This window comes from Cebidichthys violaceus, unplaced genomic scaffold (genome assembly GCF_023349555.1).
Source record: "Cebidichthys violaceus isolate CVI_PGR_0920_01 unplaced genomic scaffold, fCebVio1.0.p SCAF_72, whole genome shotgun sequence".
NCBI lineage: Eukaryota > Metazoa > Chordata > Actinopteri > Perciformes > Stichaeidae > Cebidichthys > Cebidichthys violaceus.
The window spans coordinates 100,868-123,336 of NW_027176950.1; the positions used below are offsets into that span (position 1 = coordinate 100,868).

Here is a 22,469-nt window from a genome sequence, read left to right on the forward strand (position 1 = left end):
GTGTTGAAAATCCTTCACGATGACGGTGACTTCATAGCATTTATTTTCAAATACACATATACAGCAACAAGAATCATCATAAACCAGTTATTGATCAAATGCACAACAACGAGAACGACCACATTTCCACAAACTGTACAGCGTCAGACGTAAACAAAAATAAAACTAATAGGGTGGTGAGTTTTTGTTACTGCAGAAAACCACCTAAAGCACGTTACTTTAACTTGTCCTCAGCCTTCAACTCTGTCCTGCACACAGACGAATGTGGTCTATTGGAACAGAAGAACCAAGAAGTCAGCATGCAGATCACATCGCAAGCACCTTAAAGTCCTATCTGCTAACTTAAAAGAAGCATCTTCGCGGTTTGTATATCTATTTTGGCAACAAATGTTTAAAAAAAACGCACACAGTTGGGAGTGAAGTGTTCCGACTCTTTATAACCACGTATATACTTTTTTTTTTTTTTTTTTTTTAAGTCTTAGACCAGTACGTCTTTCATAAAACGGAATATACAAAGAGACCACTTTGTGAAAAGGGGGGAGGCAACAAGCAGACTCTCGTCACTTACATGAGGTGCATGCAAGAAGTCGTTTCACTTAATATTAATGTGAGTAATAGTGATGAATCACCGGGAATATTGAGGATGTTTTTTGTGGACATTTATATTTTTTTTAAGGGTTACAAATTGAGGAAAGCAGCTGGTTTCCATTCGTTTCGTTCAACAAATACAAGAGTCCTGTCGTAAAATTGTTGATTATCTCTTTTCTAATCCGCACTGTCTCTTCATATGAACTTCACCACACGGCCAAAAGTTTGTGGACAACCTCGCTAACTGACTACATTTAGTTTTGCTTTGTTTTTTAATAGTTTGAGTCGGCTCTTTAGGTTCTAATTAAGGGGAAAAGGGCCTCAACACACAATGAGAAACGCACAAAATCATGTTTAGTTTTTGCGTTTGTTCCTCTAATCTTAATCTTAATTAGACGTATGTGGGTGTAATATTCAACAATGTATCGTAGCTTTTTCTTAGAAGAGAACTTGAGTATTTAACCTCTGAAGATAAAAGCATCTAGAGTCGCGTCATGTTGAGTCATGTGTCCGTCGCTCAGGTACAGAAACAGACGTCATGAGTAAATTAACGCGTTGCTGTACAGGTTTTTTCCCCTCGTATCAACTTGGCCCAATCAACCCGTCGTCATCCATCCATCATCCGTCCATCTGCTTTGCAATATGCATTCTGGTTGAGTACATTTTAAAATACTGCGTTGTTTTTTTTCTTTCCAACCCTTTAAAGTGAGACTATGTAACTTTTGAGAGAGGAAATACAAATGAAAAGTCGTAAGTGGCATCTTTTACATAGTTCAACACACTCATGAGCGGTAGCTTATGGTGGCTAATGTTAGCAACATGTTCTCAGTTTTCTGCGTAACAATAGAAATAGGAGTAGACTGGGACATTCCCATTTAAATCAATGGAGCAGGATGGTCAGAGAGGCGGCCATTTTTATGTGTACCGCTGTTAACGCGGGCTAATGGTCGCATAAACTAAAACAACTTACATCAAGCGAGTGTAACCAGTGTAGCATTAAAGCATAATGGGGATTAGCTAGCTAGCAAGCTAGATAACTAGCGAGGCAGCTGGCTAAATTAGCTATCTTGCTAATTCCACCATGCTTTAATGCTACACTGCCTACACTCCCTGTTCCCTTTGCCTCACTTCCTGCCGCTCTGGAGAAGAACAAGCTAGCTAGCTAACTAGCCAGCCACCCGTCTCCGGAGACGACACTTTACGGCCTCACTAACGTGTTTACACTACAGCAATTAACAACAACCGCCATTTTCTTTTGTACTACTTAAATGACCACGAATAACGCTTCAACTTCCGTCTCCTATTCTATTTCTGCGGTTTGCTGACTTTACGACTCCTCAATCTGCACTTGTGCTACTGTTGCAATAGCGTAGCAATTTAAGCTAAATGATAAACTAGCTTAGCATTTAGCATTCTCACAATGTTTTCTTTTTAGCCGAAGTTACGTAGTCTCGCTTTAAGAACACTTAATAATTGTGGTGATTATTCTACCTAGCTTTTATGTGCATATAGCAGTTTAAATACTGTAGTCAATGAACTCTTAATAGTTTGGCCGTGAAAGTTACATTTTTAAAATGCCTTAAAGGTTAATTTTTCCTCAAGCTTCAGCGCATTTACAATAGAGCAGTAACAAAAAATAAAATAACACTGACAGTAGCAGGCACAATACAAATGTTTCTTCATATCAAATACATGTCATATATCCACAGAATACGATTATAAAACTGTGCCCAACACAAACCAAAGTTTCTACTCTAGCCGTTCCGTTTTTTTAATATTTATTTTTTAATCCAGGTTGTGTCGTGTCGGGACTACACAAAGCAAAGACAGCACTGAGGTCTGAAAGCATTTCTTTTTTTTCTTTTTTTTTATCTGCCTTGACTTGAAATAATTTGCTACGTTTCTTTTTAACAGCTTCTTAACTTCTTAACCCTGTTAATGGTTCGTTCTGCTTCAGCACAAACTGGGCACCAGCGAGTCTTATCAAAAGAAATATACCAGGGGAACACCCATCAATAGGGACATTTAGAACATGACTCTCTAAAGGGTTTACAGTCAATGTGACAGGAAACCAAGTGTTAAATGACAATGTCAGATTTACCAGGGTATATGAGAAGATTAGATCCTCAGATTCACAGGGAGAGTTTCGCTCTGCTGGGGTGATTTAACTCTTAAAGGGAGACTTACAAAAGGTAGAAATAGCAAATAAAGAGCTCAAAGACCAGAGAGAGAGATTAAATACATGTTGGGTTACTTGTTACTCTGTTTTTTCTCTACAAGTAATGCCTCGAGATCAGTTTAGTGAAGGATAAACAGTGATGGGTAGCTAAAAAAGTCCTGTGAAAAATAAGGAGGAACTCCTCTACGTGGTCGTGTGGTTTTGAGGTGGAGGAAGTGGAGGGTTTTTTTGGGTGGGGGTGCATTCACAAGCCCTGTTTGGCCAGAGAGGCGGACACCTGGTCGGCCAGCGTGGAGAGCTGCGGGGAGTCGGCCATGTTGATGCTGCCGGAGGAGGACACGGTACTGAGCTGGTGGGGGGAGTCTTCCAAGGAGACGATCTCAGCGCCGTGGTCAGTGCGGGCCTTGGCGGACTCACGGAAGCTCAGCTTGTGGCTCTCAATCTGCGGAGAAAAGATGGCCGGAGACGGGTGAGACAGGTGAGGGGCGCTGCCTGGGTTATGAACACGTTACGTGTTGAAAAGCACCATCTGGTGGACACTGATGTGAACACTGATGTGCTGAATGATGGATTGCAAAACTTCAATGACACTAATTCAATTCATGTACCTGCAAAGTTTATTATCACTTTTTTATGACTTTTTTCAACATACTATAATATGACTTTTTTCGACATACTATACTATGACTTTTTTATGACTTTTTTGGACATACTATACTATGACTTTTTTGGACATACTATACTATGACTTTTTTCAACATACTATAATATGACTTTTTTTAAACATACTATAATAGGACTTTTTTGACATACTATACTATGACTTTTTTGACAACTATACTATGACTTTTTTCAACATACTATACTATGACTTTTTCATTACTTTTTTGGACATACTATACTATGACTTTTTTGGACATACTATACGATGACTTTTTCATACTTTTTCCGACATACTATACTATGACTTTTTTTGACATACTATACTATGACTTTTTCATGAATTTTTTCGACATGTTATACTATGACTTTTTCATGACTTTTTCCGAAATACTATATTATGACTTTTTTCGACATGTTATACTATGACTTTTTCATGACTTTTTCCGAAATACTATACTATGACTTTTTTCAACATACTATACTATGACTTTTTTCGACATGCTATACTATGACTTTTTTCGACATGTTATACGATGACTTTTTCATGACTTTTTCCAACATACTATACTATGACTTTTTTCGACATACTATACGATGACTTTTTATGATTTTTTTGGACATACTATACTATGACTTTTTTGGACATACTATACGATGACTTTTTCATGACTTTTTTCGACATACTATACTATGACTTTTTTTGACATACTATACTATGACTTTTTTCGAAATACTACAATATGACTTTTTTCGACATGTTATACGATGACTTTTTCATTACTTTTTCGACATACTATACTATGACTTTTTTTGACATGTTTTACTATGACTTTTTATGACTTTTTCCGAAATACTATACTATGACTTTTTTCAACATGCTATACTATGACTTTTTTCGACATACTATACTATGACTTTTTTCAACATGCTATACTATGACTTTTTTCGACATACTATACTATGACTTTTTTCAACAAGTTATATTATGAGACTTTTTCATGACTTTTTTCGACATACTATACTATGATTTTTTTCTACATACTATACTATGACTTTTTTCGACATGTTATACTATGACTTTTTTCAACATACTATACTATGACTTTTTCATTACTTTTTTGGACATACTATACTATGACTTTTTTGGACATACTATACGATGACTTTTTCATACTTTTTCCGACATACTATACTATGACTTTTTTTGACATACTATACTATGACTTTTTCATGAATTTTTTCGACATGTTATACTATGACTTTTTCATGACTTTTTCCGAAATACTATATTATGACTTTTTTCGACATGTTATACTATGACTTTTTCATGACTTTTTCCGAAATACTATACTATGACTTTTTTCAACATACTATACTATGACTTTTTTCGACATGCTATACTATGACTTTTTTCGACATGTTATACGATGACTTTTTCATGACTTTTTCCAACATACTATACTATGACTTTTTTCGACATACTATACGATGACTTTTTATGATTTTTTTGGACATACTATACTATGACTTTTTTGGACATACTATACGATGACTTTTTCATGACTTTTTTCGACATACTATACTATGACTTTTTTTGACATACTATACTATGACTTTTTTCGAAATACTACAATATGACTTTTTTCGACATGTTATACGATGACTTTTTCATTACTTTTTCGACATACTATACTATGACTTTTTTTGACATGTTTTACTATGACTTTTTATGACTTTTTCCGAAATACTATACTATGACTTTTTTCAACATGCTATACTATGACTTTTTTCGACATACTATACTATGACTTTTTTCAACATGCTATACTATGACTTTTTTCGACATACTATACTATGACTTTTTTCAACAAGTTATATTATGAGACTTTTTCATGACTTTTTTCGACATACTATACTATGATTTTTTTCTACATATTATACTATGACTTTTTTCGACATGTTATACTATGACTTTTTTCGACATGCTATACTATGACTTTTTTCGACATGTTATACGATGACTTTTTCATGACTTTTTCCAACATACTATACTATGACTTTTTTGGACATACTATACGATGACTTTTTATGATTTTTTTGGACATACTATACTATGATTTTTTTGGACATACTATACTATGACTTTTTTGGACATACTATACGATGACTTTTTTGGACATACTATACGATGACTTTTTCATGACTTTTTTCGACATACTATGACTTTTTTCAGCATGCTATAATATAACTTTTTTCAACATACTATACCATGACTTTTTTCAACATACTATAATATGACTTTTTTCAACATAGTATACTATGACTTTTTTTGACATACTATACTATGACTTTTTTGACATACTATACTATGACTTCTTTCAACATACTTTATGACTTTTTCAACATACTATACTATGACTTTTTTCAACATACTATGCTATGACTTTTTTCAACATACTATACTATGACTTTTTTTGACATACTACAATATGACTTTTTTCAACATACTATAATTTGACTTTTTTCAACATACTATAATATGACCTTTTTCGACATACTATAATATGACTTTTTATGACTTTTTGAGACATACTATAATATGACTTTTTGAGACATACTATACTATGACTTTTTATTACTTTTTGAGACATACTATACTATGACTTTTTATGACTTTTTATGACTTTTTGAGACATACTATACTATGACTTTTTATTACTTTTTGAGACATACTATACTATGACTTTTTATGACTTTTTTCGACATGTTATACTATGACTTTTTGAGACATACTATACTATGACTTTTTTCAACATGTTATACTATGACTTTTTAATGACTTTTTTCAACGTACTATATTATCACACACTTTATAGCACACAAGTATGTTTATTACATTATTATATGCAATACTATACCAGTGGTTCTCAGAGATTTTATACCCGAGTGCCAATTTAGGGATCCAGCTGTTATAGTAGCAGATTAATGCTCATAGTTTTGGAACAGACTTATACAGTGTAAGTTTCAGGTGTCCACATATATGTGGCTATGCAATGTAGCATGTTTTGGTTGCATGTTTAACCCCTTAAAACCTGTAAAAAAGTTACAAAAATGAAGTGAAATGAAAAAGAAAAAACGTTTGTGCTGCTGTTTAAAGCAGCCGACGACACACAGCTTGTGAGTACTTACAGGAGTCCTCAATCTTTATGAGGGGGTTCGTCAAGATGGGTGTGATGGGAGCTGAGGGGACAGTCTGTGGTGACTGAGGGGGGGTGACAGCGGGGGAGGGGATTGAGGGGCTGTCTGAGGTACTCCCCTCTGTTTCCTTCCCCTTCTCCCTCTACAGACGAGCCCCACCAGAGGAATGACAAGGCATGCAACAAAAATACATGTGATGGCATCAACAGAAATCAAAACGCAACACAACCAAATGAAGAACCAAAAGATAATGACAACAAATGAAAAAATTATGATTAAATCAGCGAGATGGAGAAGATGGAAGCTTGAATAAAAGAGGGAGAAAGGTGCCAAACTCAGGGGAGGAAAGTATGAGATGAATGACTAAGCGGTGCATTTTCAGCTCCTTAAATCTTAAAATGTTCGTTTTTTTGTGTGAAACCCGTTGAAATATAAGTGTTGGTGAATTCTAACTGAATCTAAGTTGTATTGTGGGTGAGGCGAAGTCTGCCAGCCCTTTCAAAAGATGGTTGATAAAAGCTGCAATGCATGACATCAAAATCAGGACTCGTTTTTGAGTGAAATCTGGTGCAGACAAACAACTAATTAAAAATATAAAAAAATATATTTCCTGCACTTTTATACATATTCAAATCTAGAAAATGATAATATCCTTCATACTGTGAACATTTGCAAATTTCGATTTTATATTATTTTCTTAACCTGCTGAACCTGATTCAGATTTCAACTTGCTTTACATAATAATGGTAATATAATAAATATTAGATATGCTACACAAATTGCTGCATTATTAATGTACTAATACTATATATATAGCTTCCTTGATACAGACCTGATATTGTTTCATACTTTTTTTATTTTCTATTATTATATGTAATCTTTGTTGTAATCACAACAAAGATCACTGTTCTTTAAGTGACACTTTTTAAATTCATAATATCTTATTTTTAATTATCATAAACATCTCTCTAAAGGATCTTCAGGTACTGTAAGTCTGCAGGTCATCATGGGTGAAAGCTGTTACTCTATAATAGAGGAGCGAACTCTACTTATGCAGATAAAAAGCTTTAGCTATGCAAACAGCAGAACTGGCCGAACACGATGTCACAAAGAAGGGCGACAACCATCCAGTAATAATAAGAAATACTTGATCTCGTGTTCTTACCCTTCTTTGTCCTCCTCCAGGGACGTGGCCGATGTTGTCAAGAGAGCCAATCTTAGACTGACCTTTGAATTCAATCTTCTCATTTTTGATCTCAATATTTCCTCCACCTGGTGAAAACACCATTATTATTAAGTTAAATAAATAAATATATATATATATATATATATATATATATATATATATATATATATATGTATGTATATATGTATGTATATATGTGTGTGTGTGTGTGTGTGTGTGTGTGTGTGTGTGTGTGTGTAAAAGTACTAATTCAACAGTGTAAAAGACCTGCATCCAAATTTCTACTTAAGTAAAACTCAGATTATCTGCAAAATGTACTTTTAAGTATAAAAAGTAAAAGCACTTGTTCTCCAGTGACTGATATTTCAATATAGCGGACGTTATTAATTGTTAATACAGATGCACCAATGTGTACGCAGCATTTTATTGTTGCAGCTGCTCCAGGTGGATTCATTTTATTTACAGCTTAGTCCAGTGGTTCCCAACCTAGGGGTCAGGCTCCTCTAAAGGGTCCCTAGATAAATCTGAGGGGTCATGAGACGATTAATGAGTTAACAAAGAAGAAGAAGTTCTAATACACAAATATATATTCATTTGTTGGAGACTTCGTAAATGTTCAAAAATGCTTGAAATTGATAATTCACAATTAAATTGAAATAATACTAATAATGATATACAAACATACTTTCTTCTTTTGAAATAAAGAGTTTATGTCCATTGATTATTTTCGGTCTTGCAGGATACCACGAACACAAACGTACCTGGCTTATGACGAATGTTGGCTTTCGATCCACATTTCGATTGAACGTTGGTCAGATCAATCTTTTTGTGAACAATCTGAACCTGTGAAGGTGACAAAACAAAGCAGAAACAAAGTTTTAAAACTAGAGCAACAGACGTCACATTGAACTCGTAGGTTTACGTGCAACTATAGAGGAACTGATGCTATAAACTGGCCTGTTAGTTGTCTACAACAGCTACCAGGAAGAAAACACAGATCAATAACACACTAAGACTGAGTTGCACCCACACGGATTAATTTAATCTGAGATTAGTTCTAATCAGAGTTAGCATAAGTAGGTTTAAAATGAGTAAATCCTATTTAAAGTTAAGCAGAGCTCTGTTGCACAAATAAAAACAAATCTTTGTTTAGTAAATCCAAGTTTAAATCAAAATTACATGAAGTTTAATGAACATGACGACGCTTGTTTCCCCAAATTAAAATAAATAAATAAATACATTTGTGTGCTGTAGGGATCTATAGTCTATAAAAGACGGGGGGAACGGAAACTTTCGACTGCTCTGTATTCATTAACAGTTAGTTAATGAATAGGTTAATTTGACCACAGACTGTATATAAGACGAGGATGTAGACGTTGTGATGTTTTGAAGCCTCGAATTTGGTGATTTCACCATCGCTATCTTGGATTACGGCCGTCGCCATGTTGTTTTTTGGCAGCCAATGGACGGAAGTGACCATATTCAGACTGAGGAGGAGTGACGTAGAGACGCCGTATACGTCTCTGGTCAATCACAAGGTAGCCCCGCCCTAAAGCATCCTCCTCTTTATGGTCTGTTTGACTCTAAATGGACCATAATTTACTAAATGAACATCATGCTGTATTGAAGAAGACTTGAAACTAGAGATTGAGACCATAAACTCATGTTTACAATGTTTACTGAGGTAATAAATCAAGAGAGAAGTAGAGTCATTTTCTCATAGACTTCTATACAACCAGAGGAGTCGCCCCCTGATGGACACTAGAGAGATTATTATTATTATACATGCCTATTTTCGTATTTATGAGAAGCTACCATTTATATAATATGATCAATCTAATAAACGTTCACAAAAATGCCAATATTTAAAATTTACAGTTGATTTCTTGCCTCAAAATGATTGACATCACTCATGATGACTCGGAAGAGAAGCTCTAGCTTTGCAAGCTCTATGTTGGTGTAACCCAGTCTATATCATACACGTGAAGACTAGCTGGGTTAAATATTAAAGTCTCAACTCAAAATGTTTAGTATTAAGTGTCTAATCGATGATGTCTTTTTCTCAGCCGTGCGTCACAGTGTCGTCTCTCCTGTTATGGCCGATTGTCTCGTAACACAAAGCGCTCAGTCTCTCAGCTGAGGTCATCTCAGCGCTCATCACAACAGGCACAGTTTGGACAGAGACTCTTTGTGCACTTCTTCTTTTAGGACACAATTAGTTCTCTTTAGTGGGAATTCATATTTCTTTTTTTTTTTAATATAGATTTTCTGTTATGAAATAAGAAAAAAATTGATCTTGCAACTTGAGGCAGTTTGCATAAATCCCCAAAAAACACACACAGGATTCATGCATGTTTGTTTAAGGGGCCAGTTTGGGTGGCAAACACTTTCTGATCACAGTCGAACCGACAAGCACAGATTCAACGGTTATCAAGCTTACAGAAGAACATGAGCATTACATAACACTGTTAGCTAAGACAGTAGATGCTCTGAAAACTTAACCTACGAAAAAGACTTTATGGAAACTAATTCAAATCTAAGATTCAGTAGAGACACGGTGTATATCTGTGGCAGCGGTGGAGGAAAGATCCAGATGATTTACTTCAGTAAAAGTACTAACACCATATTTAAAAACACTGTTACGAATATAAGTCCTTTAAGTGTTATTAGGAAAATGTACTTAAAGTGTTGAAAGTGTAAAAATGTCCCTTGTGATTGTTATACTCACTATAATGCATTCATGTAAAAGCAGGATTTTATGGCCTTTTTATATAAAATGACTTGTTCGATCATAGATTAATCTTTTGATTATTTTCTTAATTAATAGATTGATTGTCTGGGTTGTTAACATTTTAATTATACTGAGAAATGCAGTCATCTGACCTTAAACTTATTCAGTTTATTGTCATTTCAGACAAAGGAAAAAGCCGCTAATCGACACTTTTGAGAAGCTGGAATCATGAAAAGAGCATTTAAAACTTATCACGACAGAAATCGATAATTTTACATAAAATATTGATTTAAAAATTATCTTATTGGTTATAAATCTCTTGTATTGCATTCGCTACAGAAAACATTCCTCTCACTGAGTACGAAGATCAGAATTTCGTCCATAGTCGACCAATCAGAATTGAGTATTCAACAAAGCCGTGTAATACATTTTTTTTTCATTTTAATGAATTAATCATTTCATCTATAAAAGAATACACTGTTTGTTTAATCTATAACATATTTTCTAAACTGTTCATTTGTTTTGTATGTATTAATCTTAATGTGGAAAGTAACTGAAGTGATTCAATAAATGAAGGAAAGCAAAAAGTACAATAGTAAAGTTGCATAGAATATATAAAGGTACAAGTAACTCTAATGTGTACTTAAAGCTACTATGAGGAACTTTCACTTTGTTGATTTTGGCGGCCCCTGTGGACTAAAGTGGTATTGTTCCTCAGCACCAGAGTCCCTTTAAAAAACTCATTTTACTGCAGCAGGATGCTCACAGTAACTTAAAGTACAACACTTGAGTAAATGTACTTGGTTACGTTCCACCACTGATCTCTGGTTTAGTGCTGCTCTAGTCATCAGTATGAAATGCTCATGCCTGTGTATTAGTGATAAACCGTTAAAAGGAGGTGTTAACAGTTTTGGGAGTATCGAGGTCAGGAGGGTTGAACACACAGCAGGTTTCGTGCACGCTGACATCCTGCTCCTTTGTGAAGATGCATTCAGGAGAAGCAACAAGAAGGTTTTTTGGCGACAGCTGCATACCTGCAGCTCGCCACGGGGCCAAATCCCTTATCTACTCACATTGCCACCACCGGGTACATGTTTCATATTATCTTTGGAGCCACACCGGGACTGCACGCTGCTTAAGTCCAGCTTCTTTTCAACAATTTGAACCTGGAAAGTTGATATGAAAGACGGTTATCCTGGAGGAAGCAACAGCAGCAGAGCTGCGAGTGAGGACCCGTGCTGGAGAGGAAGTTAGATGTTGGAGGAGGGAGATCTAACCAGAGAACCAGAGAACGTGGCTGATAAATCCTCTAGAAAAATAAAGTCATAACTGCAGAACCTGACTGCGAAAAATCATGTTTTTAAGTTTTCTTCAGTATCAAAGTAATCCGGTGATAGTTGTCTGTATATCCATGAGTACACTGCAAACAGGAACTACTAATAGTTAATTTGGCATGCTTGTAATGGTGCCAATAAGCCAAAATATATGCAAATATAGGCAAAAATACAGGGACTCACACTTCCCCCCAAAACCCACAAATTATGGGAACTGTAGGGATGTTGTATGATGGGGAGAGGGTACAAAGTGACAGATTTTGAAAACTTGACCTGGAGGAGTTAAAATTGTCCCATGACAATGCATCATATTTTATAAACTCTTCATATGTTTTGTATGTATTAATCTTAATGTGGAAAGTAACTGAAGTGATTCAATAAATGAAGGAAAGCAAAAAGTACAATAGTAAAGTTGCATAGAATATATAAAGGTACAAGTAATTCTAATGTGTACTTAAAGCTACTATGAGGAACTTTCACTTTGTTGATTTTGGCGGCCCCTGTGGACTAAAGTGGTATTGTTCCTCAGCACCAGAGTCCCTTTAAAAAAACTCATTTTACTGCAGCAGGATGCTCACAGTAACTTAAAGTACAACACTTGAGTAAATGTACTTGGTTACGTTCCACCACTGATCTCTGGTTTAGTGCTGCTCTAGTCATCAGTATGAAATGCTCATGCCTGTGTATTAGTGATAAACCGTTAAAAGGAGGTGTTAACAGTTTTGGGAGTATCGAGGTCAGGAGGGTTGAACACACAGCAGGTTTCGTGCACGCTGACATCCTGCTCCTTTGTGAAGATGCATTCAGGAGAAGCAACAAGAAGGTTTTTTGGCGACAGCTGCATACCTGCAGCTCGCCACGGGGCCAAATCCCTTATCTACTCACATTGCCACCACCGGGTACATGTTTTACATTATCTTTGGAGCCACACCGGGACTGCACGCTGCTTAAGTCCAGCTTCTTTTCAACAATTTGAACCTGGAAAGTTGATATGAAAGACGGTTATCCTGGAGGAAGCAACAGCAGCAGAGCTGCGAGTGAGGACCCGTGCTGGAGAGGAAGTTAGATCTAACCAGAGAACATGGCTGATTAAAGAGGACGGGGAAGGACTTTTATGAGAGTGAGACCATCAAATGGCAACACTACTATATAAATACTATATGTGAGCTCAGAAAAAAATTAAAATAAGTGCAATTATTAAGTGAAAGTCAATCAAAAGGGTTCCACACCTTGCCTCCACCGGGTGTGTGCTTTATGTTGTCTTTAGATCCACAGCGAGCTTGGACGTTGGCCACGTCCATCTTCTTATCCAGGATTTGAACCTGCAGAAGTGCAAGAATAAAAATACAAGTCTTCAGAAGATTTAAAATGAGAATAGAGGGGGATCAGCCCAAAATGGAGGAAATATAAGACATATTTTTGGACTCATTTCATTAAAGCTGCCATCCATAACTTTGTACGTTTGTCACACTCATTTGATTCCACCACAATAGATACTACTGGGTGTATTCTTATAAACTTTAGTGTATAAATATACAAATATTATGCAGAATGTGACACTTCTGGCTCCGTTACTGAACCAGGACAGGTGAGACCCAACATGTAATATTTCAAAAATCTGTATTTCTCTACTTCAGCACACATTAATGACCATATAGATCATATAATAACTAATCAAATGTTACAGATGCCAACTTTAACGCATTAAAGCAGTGAGCTTTTGGTTAATTGCACCTTGAGCTTTTGGTGAACTTTAAGAGAAAAAGCTAAATATTAAAGTGTCTTATGGAGCAGATTGGGACATATTTGTACATATTCCAGTTAGAAGTCCATCGGAGAGCAAAAACAAGGAGAGCAAAAACAAGAGAGCACCTTCTTCTTTATATCCTTTTTTTCCTTTTTTACCAAAAGTTGGTTTTGATGCTCATAACTGCAGAGATACTCAAGAGTCTGGTGTTGAGTTCATCCCTCAGTTACTCACATTGCCGCCACCGGGTACATGAGTCACATAGTCTTTGGAGCCACACTTAGACTGGACACTACTATAGTCCACCTTCTGATGAAGGATTTGTACCTGGAAGAATGAAAAACGGCAGCGTTTAGATTTTTGAGCGGAGATGATGGTTTGACACATGAGCTGTGAAGCCTGAGAGAAACTTTACTTTACTTGGGTTGCTTTGTGTAGCATGCAGGCTGAGGTGTAGGAGAGGAAAAGAGATAGCCATAGAAACAGAATAGGAGTAGAGCGGACATTGGACTGTTTTCCATAGTCATTTGACTAGAATGAAAGAAAATGGCGATTGTTTTTTAGTTGTCGCAGGACGCAGCTCTGGAGACGGATAAATGGCTAGTTAGCTAGCTAGCTTGTCCTTCGCAGGGGAGTAAGGCGGAGGACAAGCCCCCTATTCGGCTCATTTTCCTGTAACAAGTGTAGCATTAAAGCATGGTGGAATAAGCAGGCTAGCTAGTTAACTTACTAATTCCACCGTGCTTTAATGCCACACTGGTTACAGAAACTGTCGATAGCAATGTGCTTTCCTTCGCGTTGACAACAGTGTGTGGATGAAGCATTAAGTTGTTGAAGTTACTCCGGCTCTCTACGCTTCGTAACGTTACTCCAAGTCATAGTTTATTCAGAAGTTAGCCCTCTACAATGGTCACAATGGCAACGGCTGCCACTCTGACCACCCAGCCACGTTGATTTGAATGGAAATGTCCGTTTGTCTCCTATTAAATGAAACTGGGCTGTATTCCAAACTGGTCATGAAACTCTTCCTCTCATTTCCTTCGAGGACCAAATACAGGAATCATTACAATGTGTGTGCTCCTCCTCTCTTCTGTTTCTTTGATCCGCCATTTAAACGTCAGGGAGATAAATATCCTCACACTTTCAATTATTTATATTTGGTCCATAAATATCACAACACAAATTTCCTCTAAATTTCAGCAGTAAAACATCCGACGAGTGACTGTAGCCAAGACAAATTTATAACAAAGACTCTGCAGTGCTTTTAATGCTAAAATGGACCTCCCATACATACACACACACACACACACAGTACACTGACATCCTCACACTCAAAGCACATTGGACTGTATTGATCAGACGACACTCAAAACATCAAAAGGAGTTTTAGTTCCACAAACATTTCTCAGAGGCTCTGAAAGCAGAAACTTGCTGATTGGCTGATTCCAACCCAGTGGGCGGATCCAGTGTTTAAGCCTTTTTTATTTGAAAATGCAGTGACAGTTTCCACCAAGAAGTTTGTTGTGCTTCTAAAGACAAAGCTAACAAACTTGCAACAATGCAGGTTATTAAATATAAATATTATTATTATAAATTATTCTTAAAGTGGGGTTTGCAAGAAAGGAAATGTGGTCAAAAAGTTTTTAAGACCACAAAGAGCACCTTTTGAAATAGGTTTTGTATTAACGCCATGTGTCTTGGAAGTTAGTAGATCTAGATCTGCTTAGTGAGGTTTAAACTTTCCAATAAGATCATTTCTGCCTCCAGAACTGGATCTAAACCTCTGACCTGCAGACTGTAGAACAGGGATGGACTGCATGCGGTATGAGGTGCACTCAGTGTAACAGCTGGATAAAGGATTCAGATTACCTTTCCACCTCCCGGCTGGTGCTTCATGTTCTCTGTGGAGCCGATCTTGGACCTGACGTGCTTCAGGTCCGGCATGGGTGCGGCCGCGGCCAGAGGGGCCGGCGGGCGGCTCTTCAGCGAGCCCGGGGATTTGGGCGTGGAGCGCACCACCGCGACCCTCTTCACTTTGTTGGCCTCGGCCGCCGCCTTGGCAGAGAGCGCTTGGCTAGCGGGAGATTTCGGAGTGCCAGGGCTGCTCTGTCCGCTCCCGTCTTAAGCAATCGGAGAAGCGACGAGTCAGAGAGTTTTAAACAATTCGTGGATGAAAGTAAAATAATAAATAGAAACACATAAAGACTAGGATCTTTGCCGGCTAGAAGCGGACCAAGTTTGATCCAGGACTGGATCACACTGTGGTATTGTGGCTATATGCTAAGCTAAAAGTGATCTCTAATGATTAGCCTTTTTTTTCTTCTTTTTTTTTTTACCTTTGCCATTTTTTGGAGTGGGAGGTTTCTTGGCACTAGCTGCATTACAAAAAAAATATGACACATCATAAGTAATCCTTAAATCTTACTCCTTATAAAATCACTTGAATAAAAAAAGAAATGAAAATTATTCATGTTAAATGAAAACACTTAAATGTGAAGTTTTCGTACCTTGTTGAGCTGCAGTTCTGACAGAAGTTTTGATTCCGGGGGTTTGAGGTTTTGCACCACCGAGGCTCTAAAAAAGAAGAATGAAAGGTGATTTAGTTTTCAGCAGAGACGCTGCTTTTACCTCAGAAAGTCACATAAATCTTGTTCACAAACGAAGTCATCAGTGATGAATGGAAGAGGCTTTGGTTGGTGTTCATGGTAACTTACAATAAAAGATGTAGGTTTTGGTGCATTTAATATTTCTTTAACCTCTCAAAAGATGACGAGGAAATTGCGCGTCCATCCATTGTGTGTTTCACAACCTGAACCCAGCTCAGGGTTCAGAGCTGTACTTACTCCGGGCTGCTTGGGCCCCGGGCTGCTGGCTTTAATGGGGATGGAGCTGGGGCCGTTTCGGGAGGAAGGGTGTGTTTTGTTGCCCCTGGTGACTATGGATGGTCTTTTAAGGGAAGTGGTTGGTTTGGTGGCAGTTTGGGTCTTTTTCATGAGGAGGGGGAAAAAATGAAAAAATGAAGAACAAAAGTTCTCATGATAATGAACATAAAACAGAGGAATGACTCAACAAATGAGAAATGATGGAAAAGAATGATTGCGTTTCATAAAAAGGATTATTCCGGTTAGTTACAACTTGGGTCGTCAATTCTATCAGCTGTAAAAAATGTACTCTCGTAAAGTGATGAGGAAAGAAACACGCAACACATGCTCCAAACTAAATGACAAAATACGTAATTTTATTATCTGATACTCCTGAAACCATTAAAATCTCTCTGCTATGGTTTGGTTAGGTGTAGACACAAAAACAATCTACAGAGGGTTTTTAGCATCTTTAAGCTCCTTGTACTTAGTACTGTCTTAGTTCACTCTCACAGCTCTCATCAGCATAGTTTCCAGTAGACAACTTTTGTTTTGAAGATAACACTGTAAAAAGTAACTCTACTCAGCAGCAAACAGCAGACAGGCACAGTTAGAGACTAGTTGGCTAACATAGTGGAGCATTTAGCAGCTCAAGAGACAAATATTTGTCTCAGGAGGTGGTGGAGACCAAAAACAGAGCTAAAAGAGAGAAAACACTGAACTTACACAAACATAAACACGACTCCAAATGAATGATTAAGCCGCTCTGTGAGTGCTGGACATTTAATTAAGAACAGAAACAGAAACAGAAAATCTTCCAACCCAACCTCCTCTCTAAAAGATTTGACTTCCACTTTTTCTTCATGACACAAAAGAGTCATAATGCACACGGCCAGTAAAGGTCCTAGTCACATAAACCTAAATATAAGTTACTTTAGGTATTTTAACCAGACAGCAACCTCCGGTTCTGAAAAGTGAATCCAAAGCTTCATGTGTTAAAGTTGCATTCTCTCTAATGTCCATCAGGGGGCGACTCCTCTGGTTGTATAGAAGTCTATGAGAAAATTACTCTCTTGATTTATTACCTCAGTAAACATTGTAAACATGAGTTTATGGTCTCAATCTCTAGTTTCAAGTCTTCTTCAATACAGCATGATGTTCATTTAGTAAATGATGGTCCATTTAGAGTCAAATAGACCATAAAGCAGGGTATGATTTAGGGGCGGGGCTACACAGTGATTGACAGGTCTATCTACCAGAGACGTATACGGCATCTCTACGTCACTCCTCCTCAGTCCAAACATGGTCAGTTCCTGTTCATTGGTTGCACTAAAACAAGATGGCAACGTCCAAAATGACAAATTCGATGCTTCAAAACTGTAGTCCACAAACCAATGGTCGATGTCACAATAACAACGCCCATTCCTTCTATACAGACTATGATTTTAACAAACCGATGCTCTCAAAGTCTCAAAACACGAGCTGTCTAACCTGGAGATTTATTCACAACCTGTCTGATCATCTGACTGAATGTGTCTTGCTCCACTGTTGCAATGTTTGTAGATCAAATGTGCAAGAACTGATAGAAAAAATGCTACAAAGCTAGAAAAATATGTCCCAAATTGTAATAAACCAGAACGATCCCTTTAACAAAAGAAATGATTGACATCTTTAATAATGTTCCTGGTCACGTACCTTATCTGCAGAGCTGTTATCCATCTTTGCTTGAGCTACATTCAGAAAAGAGAAGCAGATTTTAGATTTAAAGTTTAATATACTTTCATTTCTTCTTTATTTTCTACCCAAGTGAAAGACCTTTGCTACCCAGTGTGTGCCTAAACACATTCACATGGCAATGAAACAAAAAACAAAAATGAAATTTTGGTGATATGCAGCATGCATGGTGACACAAAGTGCTTGTAGAAACCCAAAAAAGAAAAGGTGGATTTTTTTTTCTGTGGGCCGCATTAACCAGCAAGGTGAGCAGAGATGGAGACATGAAACGAAAAGTGGGGAGGGAGGACAACAAGCTTCTCCTCGGGTCAAAGTTAACGTCCAATAGAGAAAAAACTTGGGGGGGGGGGGGGGGGGGGGGGGAGTGCAGCATAACATACGGTAGAAGCTGCATTGTAAAAGAAGTGGAAGGAGTTAACTGAAGAGGACTCTGAAGTGGTGAACACGACAGCAAACAGACCTTTGAAAATAGCGACTGGAACCAAAGACTTTCTGGCTGCAGGGCTTTGGGGGGGAGTTTTCTGGAGCTCGGCGGTACTGGTGGTCTGAGCCACACTCAAGTCTGACTCATTAGAAATGTGGTTCTTTGAATAGCCGGCCCTGTGTAACGATGAGTCACGGCTGCTGTTTTCAGATGGCATTTTGCTTAACAGGCTATCGTTCTGGGAAACGCCCCTACCGCTGTGAAGATCTTCTGATTGAGAGTCAAAGTGTGACAGATTTTGGGTGTCTTGTGCTTCTGGGGGGGTGTTTCCGGACTTTAAATCCGCTCCATCTTCAGAGACGAGAGACTCCTCTCCTTGACTGATACTCGAGCTTCTGTGTCCGATGGACGTCAGGTCTTCCAAAGCCTCGCTGCGAACTAAAGACATCCCAGACAGATTGCTCATTTCGGCCAGGCCCACGGAGGCGTCGAGGCTGATCGCCCTCTGAGAGTCCGCGGGGCTCCCCCCGTCGTCCCGTCTGATCTCCGGCCCGGAGCCCAGGTCTTCAGAGGCCCACGAGGACTCACTCAGCCTGTTCCCGCACTCACCCACCGCCTCATTTCCTGGGTCCAAGGGGCAGGAAGCTCCCATGAAGTCAACGACCGCCCCGGCAGGATTTGACCCGTCGCCCGCAAACGCAAACTCACTGCGGACTGCAGAAGCACCAGGCTTTGCTAATTTGTTTGGAAAGCAGATTAATGATGACATTCACAGCACTTGTTTTCCATCTCCCCATTGAAAAAAAAAAAAAAAGAGTGAACAGAACTGTACAACTGATGAAATCAAAGAGTCCGTTTTAATATTTCACAAGCCAGAAAAAACTGAGAGAGCTATGAAAGGTGAAGATGCAAAACGTGATCAATGGTGGCTCACATGAAAGTAAAATGAGATGGAGATGGACATTAATGCATCGCACCGGGGTGACAGACAACAGATGATGCATACCAGTGAACAAATACAAACAGGAGACCACTCAAATTTGTCTTTTTCATCGTAAAAATAGTGAATAAGATATGAAATAAACTGCTTCTGTGAACTGTAAAATAATGCAGTCCTCCCAAAAAACCTTTGAAACAAACTGTTAAAACACAAAAAAGTCTATTGGGGTCTGGAGTGTGACACCCCAACTACTAGCAGTTAAAGGATGCATTAAAAGCTTAATTAATGGTTATAGGTCCTTATTTTTCTTTTGAATTATGAATGAATAATTACGCTTTTAAAATGTAATAATAAAAAATAAAAAAATATATATATTAACAATAATAATGTATAGAAAACAAGATACTGCAGCTTTAAAAGTAAATAAATGAAATTGACTATGTGGTTCTTTTTAAATTTTAAATATCTAAAGACAGAATGAGGAAAACGGAAAATTTAATGATCTTTTTACATATCTACAGCACATATATTATAATATATTAATAATAATTTAATGCAAAATGTAATTAATCAATGTAAAATTAGCTTTTTACATAGTTTAAATGATCAACTACTAGTAATTAAACCCTGTAAATGTCTATTATTATTGGCGTAACACACATGATATTATGAAAACTGATTGCGGAGAACATCTTTTTGTCCATCTGGAGTTATAACTGTACTCATATCCATCTCCCACAGTAGATAAATACAGTCAAAGAGCGATCAATACAACATGAAACAGCCTACCTGTTGAAGCTGCTCCTCCTGCTGCTTGAACGTGACGAGACAAATGGAAAAAAGACATTAGCAATGAGTTCCTGTCATTCACGACTGATTAATACACTCAGAAATCAATACAAAGCCTTCATACAGCATATAATCAGTTAATACAGAAAGCCAGAGCACATAACTGTTACAATAAATCACTCAAACACAGAGATCAATATGCAAATATTCAGGTCTGACGTGGACCAGCGGTGCCACACCTAACTGGGGCTCCGTGTGGTACTTCTGGTTTTAACATTATTCTGGCGTTCCCCCACAACCGGGAGCGCTGCATCTGTTTAACAGATCACAGGAGTCTTAAATCAGCCTGCGGTTTGGCACATTCCTCCTCATTCTGAAATAGCCGGGATGTAACCATCTTCTACTTTTATAACAACAAGGACACGTTTCAGTCCGTTTAAGATCAAGTTGCAGTTCTGAAAGGAGCAAAGTATCAACCGTGAGAGCGAGCACGAGGGAAAAGAAGAAGCAACAAAAAGAAAACACTCTTTTCCAGTTAGGAAGCTGAAAGAAAAAGAAAATAAGCGTAATTTTTAAGAGCAGCTTTGGTTAAACAACTTAAAGGAATCCTTCAAAACTCATCTGCTTTCTTGCAGCCAGTTAGATGAGAAGATCAACACAACTCTTTATGTATGAAGTGACAGCCGGTTAGCTTAGCTTAGCACAAAGACTGAAAGCAGATGGAAACAGCTAGCCTGGCTAAAGCTCTAAATAACATGTTAAATCGTATTTGTATAAGTGTAGAAAAACAATTTTTTTTAATTATTTGGCTGCCTGGAAACGTCAAGATGACGACAAGAGTTCAAGAAATCAGGAAGTTACTGCAAAAAATAATCCTGCAAATAATCCCTGTTAAATCACAAATAGACATTTTCACACTTTGGTGTTTGTGCTGATTTAAAAAACCCAAAATACAGCATGTTGATTACCTTTAAAAATGTCATCAATTCAAATTTCATCAAAATAAATTACATCACTCGTTGCTTTACTTTACTTTCGTTACTATACTTTACTTTTCAGACCGTTAGTCAGACAAAACAAGACATTTGAGTGCCCTGTGATATAAGAAATTGGACTCTTTCACTCTTTTATGATGTCTTATAGACCGATTGATTCATTGATAAAATTATCTGTAGTTGAATCCCGACTCATATGCTGTCCAGCATGGTTAATTAGTGAGCTTTAGATGTGCTTTGGACAGAGCTAGGCTAGCTGTTTCCCCTTGTTTCCAGTCTTTATGCTAAGCTAAGCTAAGCTAAACAGCTAATCACGCAGACATGTGAGCGGTGTCAATTTTCTCAAGTAAGAATGCGAATCCCAACAAAGCCAAACAGGAAAAGAAACCGAAAATGCACAAGCAGCTGAAAAAAAAGAGGCGGGAGCTGAAAGACCGGAGGCGTACCAAGCTGCCCCTCGTCTCCACATGAGGGGCTCTCTGTTTCTGAGAGCTCGGGCACTTCAGCTGCAACGCCGGCTTCCTCCGCAGACGTCTCTGCTGCAGGATGAATAGATGTCAGTCAGTCAGAAATGTAGCTAACAGTTCAACCCTTCAATCTCAGCCTAATCTCTCAGGATTACGGAAAGCTAAATGGGCTCTGAAACGACACCTCGCCACTGAGGTATTTCTCACGTTTGCAGGAGCTGTTCAACAGATCAAGGAGTGTTTTGAACCCGATGGCCTTACTTTCCACCACGCTTTGGACTCGCTGTCACTCAAATTGTTTACGATCAAAGCATGCTCGACCCAGACTGCAGGGGAGCTACCGTGGCTAATTCTTACAGGCGTTATCTTATCTTTGGGGTGCGAGTCTCTCTTATTGCACAACACAGATAGATGTACCAGTATAAATATCAGAAAACCATGTTTGAAGCACACATTAGCAAACAGGCAGAAAAGCAGAACATTAAACCAAGACATGCTGAAAGAAAAGAAGAAAATTAACAAACAAAGATGAACACTTCTTCAGTTTTATCTCTGAAACAAAAAGGAGTTTAATGTGGAAGAGGGGAAATGAAAACTGAAACATGCCAAACGAGCGTTAAATTGAGTTAATAA

At 37.7% G+C, this 22,469-nt stretch overlaps 1 protein-coding gene across 17 annotated transcripts in view; it reads right to left on the minus strand.

The window, feature by feature from the left end:
• Window positions 1-25: 25 nt before the first annotated feature.
• mapta (microtubule-associated protein tau a) overlaps window positions 26-22,469 on the minus strand; it is a 34,007-nt gene continuing 11,563 nt past the window's right edge. For 3 of the 17 annotated variants that reach the window (XM_068736770.1, XM_068736764.1, XM_068736768.1), the window contains 14 exons: window positions 21,816-21,908; window positions 20,375-20,398; window positions 18,183-18,217; window positions 16,470-16,610; window positions 16,134-16,200; window positions 15,963-16,001; window positions 15,496-15,746; window positions 13,861-13,953; window positions 13,109-13,201; window positions 12,765-12,857; window positions 11,619-11,711; window positions 8,576-8,657; window positions 7,794-7,900; window positions 26-3,209 (listed from right to left, as the gene is read on the minus strand). In XM_068736770.1, coding sequence (XP_068592871.1) covers window positions 3,012-3,209; window positions 7,794-7,900; window positions 8,576-8,657; window positions 11,619-11,711; window positions 12,765-12,857; window positions 13,109-13,201; window positions 13,861-13,953; window positions 15,496-15,746; window positions 15,963-16,001; window positions 16,134-16,200; window positions 16,470-16,610; window positions 18,183-18,217; window positions 20,375-20,398; window positions 21,816-21,908 — 1,409 coding nt within the window. In that variant the 3' untranslated portion in view covers window positions 26-3,011. Of the gene's footprint in view, window positions 3,210-6,619; window positions 6,771-7,793; window positions 7,901-8,575; window positions 8,658-11,618; window positions 11,712-12,764; window positions 12,858-13,108; window positions 13,202-13,860; window positions 13,954-15,495; window positions 15,747-15,962; window positions 16,002-16,133; window positions 16,201-16,469; window positions 16,611-18,182; window positions 18,218-20,374; window positions 20,399-21,815; window positions 21,909-22,469 lie in introns of all 17 variants that reach the window. The other 14 variants (XM_068736767.1, XM_068736765.1, XM_068736781.1 and 11 more) reach the window with 14 other exon arrangements.